This window comes from Hyperolius riggenbachi, chromosome 5 (genome assembly GCF_040937935.1).
Source record: "Hyperolius riggenbachi isolate aHypRig1 chromosome 5, aHypRig1.pri, whole genome shotgun sequence".
Classification (NCBI taxonomy): domain Eukaryota; kingdom Metazoa; phylum Chordata; class Amphibia; order Anura; family Hyperoliidae; genus Hyperolius; species Hyperolius riggenbachi.
This window is the reverse complement of record NC_090650.1, coordinates 29,513,523-29,533,585: the sequence shown is the minus strand read 5'-3', so window position 1 is coordinate 29,533,585 and position 20,063 is coordinate 29,513,523. Positions and strand designations below refer to the sequence as shown.

Here is a 20,063-nt window from a genome sequence, read left to right as displayed (position 1 = left end):
TGCACACCAAAACCCGCTAGCAGATCCGCAAAATGCTAGCAGATTTTGAAACGCTTTTTCTTCTTTTTCTGCAGCGTTTCAGCTAGCGTTTTACGGTTTTGTCTAGCGGTTTTGGTGTAGTAGATTTCATGTATTGTTACAGTAAAGCTGTTACTGAACAACTACTGTAACAAAAAACACCTGGCAAACCGCTCTGAAGTGCCGTTTTTCAGAGCGGTTTGCGGTTTTCCTATACTTTATATTGGAGGCAGAAACGCATCCGCAATCCAAAATCTGCAGCAGCCCGGGAGTATGCGTTTCTGCAAAACGCCTCTCGCTCTGGTGTGCACCAGCCCATTGAAATACATTACCCAAGCAGATCCGCACCCGCAAGCAGATCGCAAACCGCAGCGGAAACGCTCCGGTGTGCACTAGGCCTCAGAGCGGATTTAAAAGAGTTTTATACATACCTGGTGCTTCCTCCAACCCATCCACTCTGATCTCTTCTACACCGCCGTCCTCCGCTGCCTGCAGCTTCGAGTACCGGGGCTCGTCACTGATGTCCGTGGCGGCCAGCTACGCTCGAGAAGTGCGCCCTCTACGTATCTCTTCAGCGTCTGCTGGAAAGATACGCAAACAGCGCAATTCTCTTACATTGACTGTCTCCGACTGACGGAAGTGCGGGGACCCGGTACCCGAAGCAGCGGACATCGGAGGATGGTGGCGTGGGAGCGATCGGAGTGGATGGGGCTAGAGGAAGCACCAGGTATGTAAAAGACTTTTAATTATTCAGCTCTGGTACACTTTAACTACCCCTTCCCCCCACCACAAAGCCTAAACCTTGGGTGCTTGGAGTTGCCCAATAGCAGGCCCAGAGGCTGCGGTATGCAAATTGAGGCATTACATAGTGGGCAATCCGCACTTGCTATACAATGCACAATTTGCATAGTGGAAAGCCTACTTTTATTATGGGTGCCAATTAAGGCCCAAGGTGCTAGCGGCACACTTTCTGCCCACCATAGTGGTCTATAGCCCATGAGGATTATCCTAGTAGAATCTCAGAAGACCAATATCATGATGTTCCCTGCATTAAGCATGGTGCAGAGTGTATGGGTGGAAGGGAAACTATATTGTTTATGCAACACTGACTAAAACAATAGAACTCAATTCAAACCATACATATGGATTGTGGTGGATCTTGCCCAAAGTGCTTGAGAACTGACAGTCTCTTCTGATTAGTTGTCGACAGTATAAGTAAAAGTACACAATATAAACCAAAAGGGCTGGTCATGTGCCGTGTTATCAGCCATTTCCTCTGCCATGTCCCATCATCTAGTTAGTCGCTACTCAATCACAAGCATGTTGCGGCTGAAATGTTCACTGGGCTGGAGTGACCAGGCCAAGGAGTATCTTCACAAGACTCCCCCTACCAAGCCTGAACTCCTGGCTGCACATTTTCACTGCTGAGAATGAAGAGGAGTCCCCAGCATTTTTGTAAGTTTTTTTTTTTTATGCAGGTCATTACTGCCCAATATTCAAAAATTAGTATAACCATGCCAAACTCATTTACTTGGAAAACAGTTGAGTTGGCAATATAGAATTTTACCAATAAGACAAAATTTGACCCATCATCTTAGAGGTCCATTGGTCTACAACGGGTGTGGTCATGTTTGGCCTAAAATTTACTGGCTCACCTTGTATTACCCCATGAACATTTCACACTTCTCTTGGAGCTGCCTATAAAAAAGGTATGTGCACAAATCCAGTATTTACCAGAATGACACAGGACAGATGAGTGGTAGGGCTCTATTACAATGCATGCGATTTCTATGCAATTTTACATGCAATTATGATTTTTCATACAATTAAAAAGTCCTGCCTGCTGTGATTTTCTTCTTGTGTTGCTAGCTTCCAATAAAAATTGGAAATCGGAATTGCACTTTTCAGTGTAAAAGAACCCTAAGGCCCTGTTCAGACTATGCGCGTTTGCAGAACGCATAAAGATGCAAAGGAAACGCAAGTTGAAAAACGCGTGCGTTTTTCTTGGATTCGAATGAGTTTTCTATTGCGTTTTTCACACAGGAAACAGAAAAGAATTATGGGAAACGCAGAGGGAAGCTGCGGCAAAAAAGCAATAGTACGCGTTTTTGATACACGTCCAGACTTTCATTCCGTTCGTTTCTGTGCGTGGCGCACAGAACGGCGTGCAGCAATGCGGATGAGAAACGTATGCGTAGCATACATGTGAACGAAGCCATTAGAAAACATTAGTAGCCGTTTCTATGCGCAAAGTCTGCCTGTACGCGTTCTGGAAAACCGGCTAGGAACGCACATAGTCTGAACAGGGCCTTAAAGTGGACCCAAATTAAAAATACAAGATTTCAGAAATAAAATCTATTTACTAAATTATAATAATAAATAACAGCCTTTTTTGAGCTGCAGGATGACAAATATAAAATATTTTACATTTATTGGAGGAACCCCTCCATTCCTCTCAAATTGCCGGCATTTTTCCGGCAAACTGGTGGAGGAGATGATGTCTGGCAATGGAGGAATTGCTAATGGCTGCCCCCAGTATAACCCTAGCTATGAAAAGAGAAGGGTGAAAAGCATGCACTGAAATGATCATAGGTTTGCAGGAGTGTTTATTTATCTTTGTATGTGTCAGAGTGGTGCAACTAAATATTTTTAATTAAAAAAATGTTTGGTTTGGGTCCGCTTTAAAGAGACTGAGATGAGCCTCGCTGCAATTTTTTTTTTTTACTTATCCGGGGATTCCTCCGGCCCCATAAGCACGGATGTGTCCCTTGCAGTCCTCCTCAGGGCTGCCATTCTGCCAAAGTCAATCCCCGGTACGTGGCTCAGTCTGACTGAGTGACGTCAGCCGGAGCCTTCTGCGCTTGCGCAGGTGGTCTGGCGCTGGCGTCACTGAGCCGCTTACAGAGCTCACCGCGACTGAATGGGACATCGTAGGAGGACAGCGAGAGACACAGCCATGGTTATGGGGCTGGAGGAAGCCCCGCGTAAGTAGAAAACAGCAGTGAGACTCATCTCCGAGTCTCTTTAAAGAGGAACTGTAGTGAAAATAACGTACTGTAATTAAATAAACCTCTTTATCCTGATTTACATTCTGAAATTTATCACAGGTGGCGACCTCTTTAGTCCTGTCAGGTGCAGCTCTGCAGAATGTTTCAGAATCCCAAAGCCAGTGGAAATGCCTCATCTTCCAGAATGCTCTGAGAAGAAAATTCTGCATAACTAAAACGTCTAGGCTAAGCCTCACTGGGAAGACGAGGTTACATCCCAATTAACAGCAATATATAGATATAGGAGGAGTTTCTGATGCAGATACCAGAAAAATGACATTCAAATTGAGTATCCTGAATAATTTACTGCATTCTACTATAAGACACTACAGTTTTGGTGATCTTTTCACAACTTGCAATAAAATGCCTTTTAACCTCTTGAGGACCGTAGGCTTACACCCCCTAGTGACCAGGCGATTTTTTTCCAAATTGGTGCTCTGCAGCTTTAAGAGCTCGCTGCAGAGCACTACAACTTAGCGCACACACACAAATGTTACTACCTTTTGTTGCCACCAACAGAGCTTTCTGTTGGTGGCATCTGATTGTCGCTATTTTTATTTATTTTTTTTATTAATTTTATTGTTCATTTTAATCAAATAATTTTTCTTTAAATTCTCCCTCCCACCATCCCGCGCTCTACCCGACAGCCAATCATAGGAGATTGTCTTTCATAGGCATTAGCCTATGAGAGGCCATTATTTGCTAGGCCACCCGAGGGGACAGCTCAGTGACAAAGCTGTCCCGTACAGCGCTGCAGTAGATCGTAGTGCTGTACCCGTAAGCAAACTTTTTTTTTTGTTTTTTTAACACTGTCTACTAACGGTGATCGCCGCCAGCAGTCTTGACGGATCTCAGCTCTGTCATTCAAGCGGGGTTTTGCCCGCGATCCCCATGCAAACCACTCCCCCAGGACTTGATGCTAATTGGTGTTACACTGTCATGGGGGAGCCACCTTGTGCTGCCAATTGTCAGGCGCCCGTAAGGTGGTTAAGCCACCAGTAAGCAAGAAAATACTCAAAATTATTTTGATGATACTTTATCATACACTTTTCAGTACTTTTTCAATTGCAAAGTGCAGAAAAAGTATTTTAAATACACGATGAAAAATTATCTCCGTGTATAAAACTCAGGAGAAAAAGTTAATTGAATAAGGGCCCTGGTCTCCCAAAGCGCACTGGGAGAAGAAGGTTTAGTGACATAAGCCTAGGCTAAACATTACTGGGAGGGCGGAGCTACATACCAATTTACAGCAATATATTGATAAAGGGTGTCTGATAATGAAACCAGGATAATTGAGATAAAAGTGAGTATCCTGAATAATTTACTACATTCTACATTAGGTCACTAGGGTTCCTCTATTTAAAACAGCAAATGTAACAAAAAACTTATTATGCATAAAAAGAGAACCACTCTATGCATATTTTCGATGTTTGGAATATGCGGGGGAATGTGCTGGATGACTAGTAGGTGAATCCAACAACCACTTTTTTATCATCAGATCCCAAAATATTCCAGACTGGGGAACATTTCTGGTTCTTTGGCGCCCCCTGGTGGATACTCACCTGCGAGGTGAAGGAATGGGAGCGTCACATGCTGCTGCTGGTGTTATAGGCAGGAAATGGGAAGAAGGTGAGGGCAGAGAGAAGAGTGAGTGAGGGAGGGAGGACAGTGTCACAGTGTCAGGTTAGGGACAGTGATGAGGCAGAGCCAGTGCAGGCCGAGTGTACACTCACTTTCCCATTGCTCTGCTTTTGTGCGGTCTCTTTAGTGTCTGCGGGTTTGGTGCTGGCCGGTTTGGGGGCTGCGGCGGAGGGCGCAGGTTTCCGGACTGTGCTGGCTGGCACAGGTTTTTTCTCTACTTTGCCCTGCTGGGGAAAATGTAAAGACAACATTAACAAGACATCCGAACATCAGTTCTCTAGTCCTACTCCATGACCACTGCAAATGCTTTCATCAGTTTATCCCACCAGAGTCCTGGCTACACAGCAAGTACAGAAGGGTCTCTATACTTCTGGGTATACACCGGGTAGAATCTCTCTGCCATACCTGCTCTGGTCATTCCTCACTGTAACTGAGGTATTAGAGAACTGTGTTCTACAGAATTTAAATACTGCATTATTTGCTTGGAGTGTACCTGAAATGAAGATATGGTAAAAATATAAATAAATGTTAAAAAAAAAAAAAAACATGCGTAAGCCGAGGAAAGCCTTTGGATTCTAACGAGGATAACCATGTTGTCCTCCGGTCCTGCATAGCCGCTCTCCCTCCAAAGATTAGCGGCAAGGGCTTGTTGGCAATTTAATTGGGGCCGCGCCTGCAAAGTAAGCTCATGCACAAGTGGCTCGGTAATAGTGCGGCGCAGGCCCACGCATTGTGCCAGTGTGCAGCCCAATCAGCTGGAGGGTCTCAGAGAACAGAAGAGCACACGTGAGAAGCCTGATCCAGAGGCTTCTATCTTCTTAGGCAAGTATGCATTTCTGAACCTGAGCTTCGCCTCAGGTTATCTTTAATGCCCAAGTGAGTGATGAGGAGGCTGCCATATTTATTTCCTTTTAAACAATAACTGTTGCCTGGCAGCTCTGCTGATCATCCTGGCATCAGTAGGATCTGAATCACACATTGAAACAAGCACATAGTAAACAGTCAAGATTTTTTGTTGGAAACCGCTGCATATGCTTTTTCAGTGTCTGTGGCTAAAAACTTTAGAGGCAGAGGATCAGCAAGGCCAACAGGCAACGGACATTGTTTAAAAGGAAATAAATAGGTCATTATCAATAGTTCTCACTTTAGGTTCATCAGTTACCTGGCTGTCCTGCAGCTCCAGTTCCTAGGATACAGAGGGAAGGTTCAGGGAGAGAGGTAAAAAAAAATAAAAAAAAAAATCAATATCCACTTACCGGGGGCTTCCTCCAGCCCGTGGCAGGCAGGAGGTGCCCTCGCCGCCGCTCCGCAGGCTCCCGGTGGTCTCCGGTGGCCGACCCGACCTGGCCAGGCCGGGCTCTTCTGCGCTCCAAGGCCTGGCACTTCTGCGTCCCACGCAGCCACGCTGTCATCGGACGTCCGCCGGGCTCTACTGCGCAGGCGCAGAACTACTGCACCTGCGCCGTAGAGCCCGGCGGACATCAGATGACGTCAATGCGGCTGCTTGGGACGCAGAAGTGCCGGGCCTTGGAGCGCAGAAGAGCCCGACCTGGCAGCCGGCCTGGCTAGGTCGGATCGGCCACCGGAAGCCTGCGGAGCGGCGGTGAGGGCAATTCCTGGAGACCACCGGGAGCCTGCGGAGCGGTGGCGAGGGCACCTCCTGCCTGCCACGGGCTGGAGGAAGCCCCCGGTAAGTGGATATTGATTTTTATTTTTTTTACCTCCCTCCCTGAACCTTCCCTTTAAGCCACTGATGCAGAACGAGGATGTAGTGCATGTGTGAATCAGATTCTGCTAAAGTAAAGAAGAGCCGCAGGACATCCAGGCAAACCACACTATTTAAAAGGAAATAAACATGGCTGCCCCCTCATGAGCAGATCACTACGGTGCATCCTCGAGTACTTCACTGCAGGAAAGGTGCAAATCCTAAATGTATGTAGATAAAAAGAAAAACACCATATGTACATCTCAATGCATTCCTATAAAATCCCCTAACAGCATGAAATGAGCTGTAGCACACAGCAGCCGCTCATACACCTGCAGAGGAAGTCACAGAACTATGAACACTCACCGATACAGTGACAGGGCTGAAGGGCAGAGCCACCTACACTCCAGCAGAGGAAGTCACAGAACTATGAACACTCACCGATACAGTGACAGGGCTGAAGGGCAGAACCACCTACACTCCAGCAGAGGAGGTCACAGAACTATGAACACTCACCGATACAGTGACAGGGCTGAAGGGCAGAGCCACCTACACTCCAGCAGAGGAGGTCACAGAACTATGAACACTCACCGATACAGTAACAGGGCTGAAGGGCAGAGCCACCTACACTCCAGCAGAGGAGGTCACAGAACTATGAACACTCACCGATACAGTGACAGGGCTGAAGGGCAGAGCAACTTACAGGTGAAACTCGAAAAAAAATTAGAATCTCGTGCAAAAGCCCATTTATTTTAGAAATTGAACTTAAAGAGCATCAGAGGTGAAAAACTGATGAGAAAAACAATTGGATCAATCCTCAGTCTCGTAAAAACGACTTTTTAGATATCCCACAGTTTTATTTTATATTTCAATCTAGTTTTTAATGTTTCATGGTCTCTGCTTAATGACAGTCACTGAAGTATGTCAGAGCTCAAATCTATGAATTATTGACCCTTTTTAATCGGTTTCCTGCTCTCAGAAGCCATTTACTTATTTATTGACAGGAAAGGGTTTGTCAGTAATTACTAATCAGTGAGGGTTATGCTATAAACCAACCCAGACAGAAACTGTCACTTGCATACCTGAGATTTACATTTTTCAGGCATAGAAAGAAAAATAAAAGGAACACAGCCTGGTGATTTGTGTGCTTGGCACTGTACATACACGTCTATCTCATCCAGTAACGTCACCTCGACGGTCCTTTAAAAACGTGAAACTAATGTATGAAATAGACTCATTACATGGAAAGCGAGATACTTCAAGCCTTTATTTGTTATAATGTTGAGGATTATGGCTCACAGCTTATGAGAACCCCCAAATCTCAGACCATTAGAATATTATGAAAATGTTCACTATTCTAGTGTCAGACTAATCAACTAATTCTTCCGAAACCCATGCAAAGGGCTACTATATCATATATTCGTTTCACCTTTTAAATTGAATTACTGAAATAAATGGACTTGTGCACAATATTCAAATTTTTTTTTACAGTTTCCCCTGTACACTCCAGCAGAGGAAGTCCAACAACTTAAAGAGAACCCGAGGTGGGATATTAGGTTAGTGGGGCACAGAGGCTGGTTGTGCACACTAACACCAACCTCTGTTACCCCATGGTGTGCCTCCAAGACCCCCCTGCGCGCCGCTATACCCCCCGCAGTGCTGGCGACAGGCAGCGTGTCGCCAGCACAATGTTTACCTATGCCTGTCTGTTAGCGCCGCTCCCCCGCATCGGCGCTACCTGCCCGCGTCACTTCCCTCCAATCAGCGGGAGGGAAGGGACGTGGGCGAGTAGCGCCGATACGGAGGAGGCGGGGGAGCGGCGCTAACAGACAGGCATAGGTAAACATTGTGCTGGCGACACGCTGCGTGTCGCTAGCACTGCGGGGGGTATAGCGGTGTTAGTGTGCACAACCAGCCTCTGTGCCCCACTAACAATGAAATTCCACCTCGGGTTCTCTAACACTCACTGCTAAAGGAAACAGAATCTCTCACAACTGCAGAAGGTGTTGCAGAGCTATGACCGCTCACCGCTACAGTGACAGAACAGGAAAGGTATTCACACATACAGAAAAAGTCTGATCTATGAAGAGTAACTGTTACAGTGAATGAGCTGGAGGATACAGGCGCTACCAGTACACTTGCAGAGAAAGTCGCAGAACTACGACAGGTCACTGCTAGAGATGAGCCTCCAAATTGCAATAAGAATTCCGAGTTTTCAATCGGAAACTGGCTGTTGACAGCGGAAATCGGTATGCAGATATCCGCAGAATACAGCATTACCGAGACTCAGAAATTTCAGGCCAATCGCAAGTTTCAGAAATATCGGGCCAATCATAGAATAAGTTGTGTACTGCAGAAATCGGAATACCGTGGAATTTTAAAGGCCAATCACAAGACTAGGAAGTATTAGGGCCCTTTCCACCAGAGCGGAAACCGGGCCGAATTCGCAGAGTTTCCCCACAGGCAAATCGCGAGGGAAACTGCCATAGGAAACAATGCCTTAGCGATTCGGCCGACATTGCCATCAGTTTCCGTGCGGGAGGCTGTGAACCCCATAGCCATGCATGGCACAACTTATTGGATTCATCAGCATTCCTGCAGACCAGGAAGTGCCACCGCGCGCGGCACTAGTGGAAACGGACCCTTAGGCGAATCACAGCATGCAGAAGTGTACCACGGTTGCCAATCGTAAATTCGTATTGTACATAATAGCCTACATCCGCAAAACATTTTTTTTCTTTAATTAACTGATTAAAAAAAAGGGGGGGGGGGGGGGGTGTTTAAAACTATTCCGCAGAAATCAGAAAGACACTTGTCAGAATGCTACAGAGAAGGAGCTAAAGGACACAGGCACTCACATCACCAGCAGAGGGCGTCACAGTGCTAGCATAATAAAGGACCTGCAGGACACGGCCAGTCAGTCACACAGCAGCGGAGAATGTCACAGAGCTACTGCTACAGTGAAAAAGCTAATGGCTAAACACACTCACACAAAAATCAATTTCCAAACCTACAGTGCTTTCTGGTGAAGATTACAGATGATCAAAAATATGCTTGCACGAAAATGTAATGCAAATTGTATGAAGCTGGGAATTAGGCCATTCAAATCCACTTCCTGCTACTTTGCATTAGTCCAATTCCAAGATGCAATCTGCATGCAAGTTGAATTTGTTTGCATCTCACAGATCATCTCTAAGGCCTAGTGCACACCAGAGCGGTTCTGCTGCGGTTTGCGATCCGCTTGCGGATGCGGATCCGCTAGGGTAATGTATTTCAATGGGCTGGTGCACACCAGAGCGGGAGGCGTTTTGCAGAAACGCATACTCCCGGGCTGCTGCAGATTTTGGATTGCAGATGCGTTTCTGCCTGAATGTTAAGTATAGGAAAAACGCAAACCGCTCTGAAAAACGGCACTTCAGAGCGGTTTGCCAGGCGTTTTTTGTTACAGTAGCTGTTCAGTAACAGCTTTACTGTAACAATACATGAAATCTACTACACCAAAACCGCTAGACAAAACCGCAAAACGCTAGCTGAAACGCTGCAGAAAAATAAGAAAAAGCGTTTCAAAATCTGCTAGCATTTTGCGGATCTGCTAGCGGTTTTTGGTGTGCACTAGGCCTAAGTGAGGATCAATGCTTTCCCTTCCAGTCAGAATATGCATAGTCTGACCCTATGAAGATGGGGCTCATAACACACAATGACGAAAAGCAGCACACAGTGTAGAAAGCTTGGGCCTTCGCCTTACCATGTGCATGATAAACCGTGCAATATAGGATGGACAGATCTCTAAACACATCCCCCTCTTCCAGGAACACCAAGGCCACTATTATTGAGACTCTACACAAAAGACATTGGTTTGTCACTGCAAGAAACGACCGCCTAAATGATCAGGGGGCACTGGATCTGCCGCCTGCACATATCACAGGGAGACGGTGGGAGTCACGTAGCACACAATGATGGGCACACAGTGACCTGCGCAGCCCCCACACATCATGATACAGAGGATAACTGGAATCATTAGGATTGTATGTGTGACTGGCTCTCACCTTGCCTCCCCCTGGCTGGTGCTTCAGGTTGTCCGTGGATCCGATCTTGGAGCGCACGTTCTTCAGGTCCGGAGCTGTGGCTGGGCGGGGCTGTTTGGGAACAGTGCTGGGTTTGGCTGCCGAGGCTGCAGCAGGTTTGCTGGCTGGGGCGGAGCTGGGCTTGCTCAGAGGGGCGGGCCTGGAGGCGGGCACTTTCTTCACCTCCGTGGAAGCACTAGGACCAGTCAGTGGTCTCGGAGCAGCGGGTTTAGTGGTTTTGGGACGGCTAGCAGCAGGGGCAGGGTGGGCGGTTCCATTGGTCTTGGTGGAATCCGTTGGAACAGTTTTTGGGCGACTCAAGTCTGGAACAAGAACAGTCATGTTAGTAGCTCAGTAATGAAGGACCATAATGTGATACATAGCATAATGCGGAATAGAAGCATGATCAGCTAAGCAAGATTTAGGTCATGTAATTGATTTAAAAAAAAAAGAGCAAACGTAAAAGTGAGAGGAGGCAGCCATACTTATTTTCTTTTAAACAATACCAGTTGCCTGGCAGCCGTGCTGGTCTATTTGCCTGACAATAATGTCAGACACACCTGATCTGCTGTATGCTTGTTCAGGGGCTATGGCTAAAAGTATTACAGGCAAAGGACCAGCAGGGCAGCCAGGCAACTGGTATTGTTTGAAATTAAATAAAAACGTCAGACTATCCCTCTCACTTCAGATGCCCTTTAAACATGCCCATAGGATACCTGAATTAATAACCTCCTAAGCTGCCTTAGATATATTTAACAGAATATTACCAATTCTGCATTGAGAAGTAGTAGAAAAAAAAAATCATCCTCCATCCCGTGTAGAAAGGGGGAATTTCAGCTTGCACTCCTCCCACCCCTGCTCAGCTAATGAGGGAGCTCCCTGACCCACCTTTCCATTTTCAGTTCCATAGATGGGTGGTGGGAGGGCAAACACTATTTCCAGGTCACAGCTGAACTTCCCATTTCCTTTTTAGACAAGGTTGGACATACCTTGCACTAGTGTAATCCATAAAATATATTAAAAAAAAACAAAAAACACACACACACTAAGGCAGATTAAAATGCTAAATCATTGCCGCTTGTGGGCATGTTTAATTTTGCAATTTTTTTAAACCACTTCAGGTATACTTTAAAAGGAAACCAGAGACTTAGAAAAATAAAGATTTGATACTTACCCGGGGCTTCCTCTATCCCCATAAGCACATCCGAGTCCCCCGCCGTCCTCCCCCAGTCTGCCGTTCAGCCGCAATCAGCCCCAGTAACTGAACCACTCCGCAGAAGGATGGCGGAGGGCTCAGATGTGCTTATGGGGATAGAGGAAGCCCCGGGTAAGTATCAAAGCTTTCTTAGGGCCCTTTTCCACTAGCAATCGCCATGACCATTTCCAAAACGCCAGCGATTGTAATTTTTCATCAATTTAGTTAAGCGACTGCGATTTTAAATACGCAATGCACTTGCATTGCAAAATCTCTCCAGAAAGCGACTGCGCTTTGTAAAGAAAATTGAATCTTTGTAAAAATCTAATGCGATTTTATATACGCAATGCACTTGCATTGCAAAATCGCTCTCAGACTCTCTCCAGAAAACTATTGCGCTTTGAAACGAATTGAATCGCTGTAGTGGAAAATACCTACCGCGATTCCTGTGTTAAAGAAGCAACCCTAGTGATTTAAAAATCGGTAGCATTTTGCGATTTTTCTGAATTGCAGTGTAGTGGAAAAGGGCCCAGAGGCTTCTTTTCCATTTGCAAGCGCAATCACAAATGCATTTGCACTTCCAAAACCTTTTTCCACTTGATGCGATTGAGATGTGAAACATCAGAATCAAAACGCAAACCTGGCAATAATCTCACGGCACGATTGCGCTTGGGGAAAAATAGAAACTCGCTAAAAGTGCACCGCAATTTACATTTAAATCACTGTGCACTACCGATCGGCAAAGTGCCAGCGATCCACTTTTTTTAAACAGATCGCAGCTAGTGGAAAAGGAACCCAATTCTACAATTTAATTTATCCATACAGTGACTTGCGTTTTAATAAATCTGGCCACACACTGGTCAATGAGAACCATATATGCCAAACTGATCAATCCCTATGCAAGTGGAACTCCGCAATCAAACCCTTTCTTACATGCCGCACTCAGCCTCAATGGATCTCTGCAGCACTCGAGCAGCCATTGAACCGCAAGCTTGGACTGCTCAACAGAGTCCAACACTACAGCCGTCAGTCTTTTCCTGTTCATCCAGACGCGAATGACTGGCTTTCATACAAGTTTAATGCCAACTGTATGTGGCATGGAAATGGACCAATCCAAAGCGCTAAGAAGGGCATATGACTGTCCTAAAGCCAAGCTGAATACAATTACATATTCATGCACCATACAACTGCAAAACAAAACTTTTGAATGTTTCAGCCTCATCCTTTTATCATCAGTGCTTCCTCAGCCCAACAGAAGTATTTTGGCTGGTTTACTTTTCAGGAGGGTGGAGGCTGCATCTGACTGCTTCATTTGCATAGATAAAAGCATGGATTTACCCTTGCCATTAAAAAATAAAAAAGTGAACACAGGCAATTTCTTAGTTGGACTCAAACTATATGTATGTTTGTCTCGTCACATGTGAGCTCTGACACTGTCAGTTTGCCAATGCTGCTAACACTGAAATGAGTACAGTAAAATCAGTCTAACGCTGCTTAGGGCTACAAGACAGTATTAATCATTTACTTACCGGATGGTGGTTTTGATGCGGTGGGCTTCTTTGTTTCTGTCGGCTTAACATCTGTCTTAACCGCTGAAAGAAGAGATAAATTTGTCATTGAAAATTGACTTGTTGACTTATGTGGCAAACTTTCTTCATTTGTGAAAAATATTACAGTTTCAGCCGCTTAAAAACCTTGAAAGGGCCGTAGTTTGTCCACCTCTGTTTTAAATGTAATCTGTGACAAAAGACCTTGGGAGATGGAAGTCTCTGGATCCTAATGCTTCCCGTCGTGCTCTGTCCCTCTTTCAGTGCTGGCTTCTCCGGGACCGGCTGTGGTGCAGTAGCGTCTGCAATATTTACCTACACCAGCTCCAGTGCAGTATCTGCTTTCCAATCGGGCTCAGGTGGAAATAGCGAAGCCTGACTGGATCCGCTCTACTGCACAGGTGCAAGTCGCCTGCACAGTAAAGTGGACCCGATCGGGCTCAGCCATTTCAGCCTGATCAGAAAGCTGCTACTGCACCGGATGCGGTAGGTAAATATTTACCTTACCGGTGTTCGTGGGGCTTCCAACACTGGAACAGAGGGATGGAGGACGACAGGGGAAGCCTCATTAGGATCTAGGGCCTCCCCCACCCGAGGAAATTAACCCCCCCCCCCAGGTTTTGTTATTACATATTTTCTTTTAAAGGAAACCAATATGGCCACCTCCATATCCCTCCTAGTTCAGGTGTACTTTCATAGTTTCTTAATTCAATGAACTGCTTTTATCAATGATTTCTAAAAGCATCTTCTTCCTTGTACTTTTTATTAAGAATTCTGGAGGCCTCTCACTGGAGGGTGTCCAACGGGAGCGCCATTGCAGAACACACCGCGTTTGCTGTATGTCACAAGCACCGTGTTGTAACGTGGATACCGTTAAACAAATCAAGCTGTAAGGAGACGTGAATTGCTGCCCTGGGAGCCATTATGTGGGGTTATTTGCCATATAGTTCCGCTCCTCGCAGGAGCCTTTCTAAAAGCTATAATTTATCTTTACAATGCTGTGCTGTGATAATGAAGGCAGGAGAGACGGCTGTGCTTCAGCGGCTGCTCTGGGGAGAGGACAGCTGTTATGTACCAGGCAGGCACATTATAATGAAGACTTGTTACATGGGAAGGCTGTTTATAGACTGACTGGCATTTCCTACATTCTCTGACTGCAAGGAAATGATTCATTGGAGGGATCCGACTCTTGTGTGGAGGCCGCCATTGCAGGGCTACCCAAAATTTAAATTTGCCTGCCTGTTCTGCAACATGTTAAAAAAAAAACGTGATATTGTACTGAATGTATTCAGTAATACAGCTCATGTCTATTAACCCACTAGAAGCTTCAAAACCGTTATCTTGTATCTTGTTAAGTGCACTGCTTTTGATTTCAGTCGGCAGAACTCATCAAGCTGTAAATTCCTGGAATGCTTTGATCTCTCTCTACTAGCAGAAAATATAGGAGCTGAAAGCTGAGGTAATCTGTTATTGCAGTGTTTTTTAAAATGGTCCCTGTGACTCCCCAACAGTGCATGTTTTGCAGGCACCTATGCACTGGTGGGGTAGTTAGTGTCTCAGCTAGTTGGTTTCCATGTAGAGGAGACACGAATTACCCCACCTGTGCATAGGTGAGGTAGCCTGCAAAACATGCACTGTTGGGGAGTCACGAGGACCGGTTTGAGAAACATGCTGCTTAACACTGCCCCTAGTGACAAGTAGCCGTAAATACATATTACAGTAGTATTAATTAAAAGCGAGGAACTGTAACAACAAATGAAAAAAAAAAAAAAAGAAGTGCCAAATAAAATTAAGCTGGAGCACTTGCAAAGCTCCAAATTGGCTGCTAAAGTGTTAAAGAAAAATTCTTGTCTTTTCCCTTGCTCTAACACAAACTAAAAACTAATCCCCCTCCCCCTCACAAAATCCATATGGAACTTAAGACAACACAACTCGAGAGTACTCTGTATCCCTTATGCTGCATACACACTTGAGATAAAAGTCTTTGGAAAAGGCAAGATCACAGACCAATTTTACCCCATTCCATGTAGTATGAGAGGTATACGCTACACAGTCTATTCTATGGAGCTGAACTCCCCATCAGATAAAATCTTTGCAAGATGCTGCACACAAAGATGCCCGTACACACTCAAAAGATCATCTGCAAAAGATCTCTTCCTGCAATAGATCCATTCCTGCAAAATGCATTCATAGTCTATGAGATCTGCAGATCCTCATACACACCTTGTTTAACAGGCAATTATCTGCAGATCAGATCCACCAGGATGGATTTTCAGATCTGCAGATGATTGCCAGATATGCAGATGAAGTCTGTTAAACAAGGTATGTATGAGGATCTGCAGATCTCATAGACTATACATGCATTTTGCAGGAATGGATCTATTGCAGGAAGAGATCTTTTGCAGATAATTATATTTTGAATGGGTGCAGCATCTTGCAAAGATTTTATCTTATGGGGAGTGCAGCTCCATAGAATAGACTCTGTAGAGTATGGCTCTCATACTACATGGAAGGGGGTAAAATTGGTCTGTGATCTTGCCTTTTCCAAAGACTTTTATCTCAAGTGTGTATGCAGCATTAGTCTTGATGAGAAGGGTCTCTGCATCATAAAAATGATCCAATCTGCCACAGTTCCTCCCAGAAGGCATCACCTTTTTCCATCGCCCCCACTGGAGGGGGTAGATGGTCATTAAAGTCACCAACTACCAATACAGTCTTTCCCCGAAAATAAGAGTGTCATATTAATTTTTGCTCTAAAAGATGTGCTAGGGCTTATTTTCAGGGCATGTCTTATATTTCTATTACAAAGTGTCTCTCAGCAGAACATTTCCTGTTCCTTTGTACTGTAATGTTCATGGATTTGAAAGTAATGCTACTGTACTGATCAGGCACCTGCCCTGTCTTCCCTGCGCACAGCTGATAACCTTGCTGTGTGCTGGGATGACATGATCAGTGCTCGATTGACACTACACCGCTGTGTCCCCACTTACTGGCTGCCTCTTCCTCCTCTAACTTCCGCTAGGGCTTATTTTCACAAGGAAGATGTCCGCACTCTCGCTGGTATAGTCTAAGGGTCTTTATTTTAATCCAAATCGCAAATACAGCCAATGTCTGTATTTGCGATTTGGATTAAAATAAAGACCCTTGGACTATACCAGCGAGAGTGCGGACATCTTCCTTGTGTTCCTGTCCTGCTGTTTAGTATCCAGCACCTTGCACCAGGTATCAAAGGTGGAGCGGACTTTCTCTATCATAATAGGGCTTATTTTCGGTGTAGGGCTCATATTTCAAGCATGCTCAAAATTCCAGCAAGGGCTTATTTTCAGGGTAGGTCTTATTTTCAGGGAAAGAGGGTAGTAACAGACGTGGCTATGATGCAGCCATGTGGCATGTGGATTTTAGGGTGTACATAAAGGCCAGCATGCCAAGTGACAGGACTGAAACCAACAACGTTGTCAGTCCTTACAGTACTGGTGAGCCAAATATTGGCTTCTTACAGTGCAATGGCTCGATCAACTCTTTGGGGACGCTGTGGCTCAGAGGCCAGAACTATTCTCTTTTTAAGATTTTGTTAGTGATCACCGTGATTGGCTCACAGTGATCACAGGGTCAGGAGCCAATAAAACTGCCTCCTGACTGATGGATGGAGCTGTCAGACAGATGAATGCATCAGCAATGGAGCGACGAGAGCGGGTGGCAACGGTGTGTATGTGTAGTATGGAGAATTCATAGAACATTGTCAGCAAAGAAAAGTCTCATTTTAACGCTTAGAATATATAATTCTTTATATAACATTGCATCATTCTGTCACATTTGCAGTTTAGAACCCACACCTCTTGCACAACACAGAAGGAAAACAAAGAAATGCACCCTGTATGTATTTAGAGAGTTTAGCCTGTCTAATTCCCCCTCATTTGCGACTAATCAGAAGTTGTAATTTGATCTCTCCCCTCTGTCACATGACAGATAAGCTCATTTGAAAGAACAGGGTAACATGTCTGCTTCCATGAACCAGTAAGTACTGTAGATTTATTTTAGGATTTTTATCAGCTGCAACAAAAATGTTTTTGTTTAAAGGTTCTTATGCTGTTGCGTATCTTTTAGAGCAGAGACGACATTCTGACTTCAGGTCCACTTTAAAGCTATAAAACAAAGTAGAAATAATGACCCCTTGAACTTCCCTGCAGTAAAACCTCATCAAAAGCGGTCTCTCACTGTTTATTGGCTGCTTAAAGGGACCCTGAGCTTTAAATAAAAAAACAAAACTCACTTACCTGGGGCCTCCTCCAGCCCACGAGGTCCCCGGGCTCTTCTGCGGGTCCCGCTAGCGCAGGCTTTCTCAACCAGGATTCCTTGAGGACTCTGCAGGGGTTCCTTGGCATTTTCCCCCATCGTGGGGGGGGGGGGGGGGGGGGAAGGAGGAAGTAAGAAGCACTAAATTGAGGGGTCAGGAGACAGTATAATGAGTGGCAGTGTAATAGGAGTTAGTTAAATTAACAGCCTCACCCACTTTTAAAGACCATGCCTCATGAAAAATAAATGTAGGTGTTTCTCGAGACCAAAAAATTGTTTGCAGGGGTTCCTTGAGATCCAAAAGTTATTTGCAGGGTTCCTCCAAGGTAAAAAGGTTGAGAAAGGCTGCGCTAGCGGCTCTGTTGCCAGCAACAGCCGGGTGTCGGGCCGACACTTCCTGGATTTGAATGCTTGGCGCCCGCTTCGCGTCATGCCAGCCGCTACGCGTCATCACGGCGGCCGTGTGAGTACTGCGCATGTGCAGTTTTCTAACTGGACCACGCAAGCGTAGTACTGTCACGCCAGCTGCCTTGACGATGCGAAGCAGGCGCCAAGCATTTAAATCCAGGAAGTGTCGGCCCGACACCCGGCCCGAGTGTCGCTGGCAACAGAGCCGCTAGTGGGACCCGCAGAAGAGCCAGGAGGACCCTGGAGGACTTCGCAGCCTATGGTGGGCTGGAGGAAGCCCCAGATAAGTGAACGTTTTGATTTAAATTACTGCTCAGGGTCCCTTTAAGTGCTTCAGAAAACAGGATTGTATTCGACACAAATGAGTGAAATAGCTCAGAGAAACTGAAGGTTTTTTTTGTAACTTTTCCTGTATTGGAAAACAATAGGATACTGGTTTCTTTGCTACTAATGTTCTAATTCTTAGCTGTAATACACATACAAATATCACAAGTTTATTTTTGTTTCAGTCCAAGCCAAGCACCCACTTCATCCCTACAAGAGGTATATGCGAGGATTAGCAGACACGGTTTAGGTTTATAAAGTGAGTTTTGGAAGAGGCCAGTCAGCCACAGTAGCTCTGGAGTGAGGAAGAGCTACACGGTCCACAAAGAGACGTGAGTGAACATGGAAGGGGTGGGAAGGAGTGTGGTGTCAGGAGTACAAATGGATGGAAGGTAAATTTTATGTTTCCATGGCGTCAAAATACAGTAGATCAGCATTACAGCCCCATCAGAGGTGTTAACAAAATGCTGGCAATGGCAGCCTTCACCATTACCATAGCAAAGATTTAATAAGTCCAAAAAGCCATCACAACAAAAAATTACGGAACAGCCAGGCTTCATATGATCTCATTGAGAAGGAAAGCCTACTTTTGTTCAAAATGGGTTAAACATCACTGCTCCGCTAGGTTGGGGCTGTCTAGCTTCTTAGACTTGCTTTATGTAGATCTTTAGTTGGCCAAGCATCTTCAGTCCAGGAAAGTTTTCGGGCCATGGCCAATTCAATAGGAGACATCTAATACAAGCTCACTAGCTTACAATACAACTACTGATCTTATCAGCGTATGGAATAAGAGGAAGGAACTACCTGATGGCCGTTTGGGGGTGAGGCTGGTTTTTGGTGCAGACCCGGCAGTGGCATTTCCAGCTGCTGCGGTGCTGGACTTTGGAGCGGCAGGGCTTGCCTTCACAGCAGGGCGAGGAGTGGTGGCCAGAGGGGTTGCGCTCTTCCTCTCTGGAGTCTTCAGAGGACTCTTGGCATCCGCAACCTGCAAAGGACCATTAAGTGTTCGTTAAAATGTGTGGCATTCAATACAAGATATTTCCATTTACTTTAGCCACGTTTATAATTTTACTAGCTAATTGCCCGGCGTTGCCCGGGTATGTATTTGGCTGGTATTGGCTCCGCCTATTTTTTCTAACCCTAACACACAATTACTCACTGACCAAGTTTGTGAGCTTTGCGGTCTTTGGTATCAATAATCTGCATTGAAATGAAACAAATCTGAGTGAGTGTGTGTGGCTCCACCCCCTTTTCTGAATTTGAACCCCAGTCACCCAATAACCAACTGTACCAGGTTTGAGGCCTGTGCCATTAACAGTTCAAGAATGGTAGCAATTAAATATTCCCCTTGAAAAGCAACAGGTGAAGTTTGATTTACTTTTGTAGGCTCCACCCACTTTTCTGAATATTAATCCCAGTCACCCAGTGACCAACTGTGCAAAGTTTAAAAACCCTGCCATTAACAGAATGGCTGCAGTGTACATTTTCCCAGTGAAATTTGTATTTGTCTCCACCCACTGATGACCCGGCGTTGCCCGGGTATGTATTTGACTGGTGTTGGCTCCGCCCACTTTCTAACCCTAACACACAAACATTCAATGACCAAGTTTGTGAGCTTTGGAGTTCTTGGCATCAATCATTTGTATATTCCCATAGAAATTAAACATTTATAGGCTGCTTGTGGCTCCACCCCTCTCCAGCATTTGAACCCCAGTCACCCAATGACCAACTGTAGCAGGTTTGAGGCATCTGCTATTAATGCAAAAATGGCAGCAATTTAAATATTCCACTTGAAAATCAACAGGTGAATTTTGATTGGCT

General features: G+C 45.3%; 1 protein-coding gene across 21 annotated transcripts in view; it reads right to left on the bottom strand.

Annotated features, from left to right (window-relative positions):
• The window catches only part of LOC137518061 (microtubule-associated protein 2-like), a 261,526-nt gene that overhangs the window by 28,356 nt on the left and 213,107 nt on the right, over positions 1-20,063 (bottom strand). For 17 of the 21 annotated variants that reach the window (XM_068235275.1, XM_068235281.1, XM_068235285.1 and 14 more), the window contains 4 exons: positions 19,047-19,227; positions 13,200-13,262; positions 10,458-10,798; positions 4,799-4,933 (listed from right to left, as the gene is read on the bottom strand). In XM_068235275.1, the coding sequence (XP_068091376.1) occupies positions 4,799-4,933; positions 10,458-10,798; positions 13,200-13,262; positions 19,047-19,227 (720 nt within the window). The remainder of the gene's footprint in view (positions 1-4,798; positions 4,934-10,457; positions 10,799-13,199; positions 13,263-19,046; positions 19,228-20,063) is intronic. The other 4 variants (XM_068235290.1, XM_068235294.1, XM_068235297.1 and 1 more) reach the window with 2 other exon arrangements.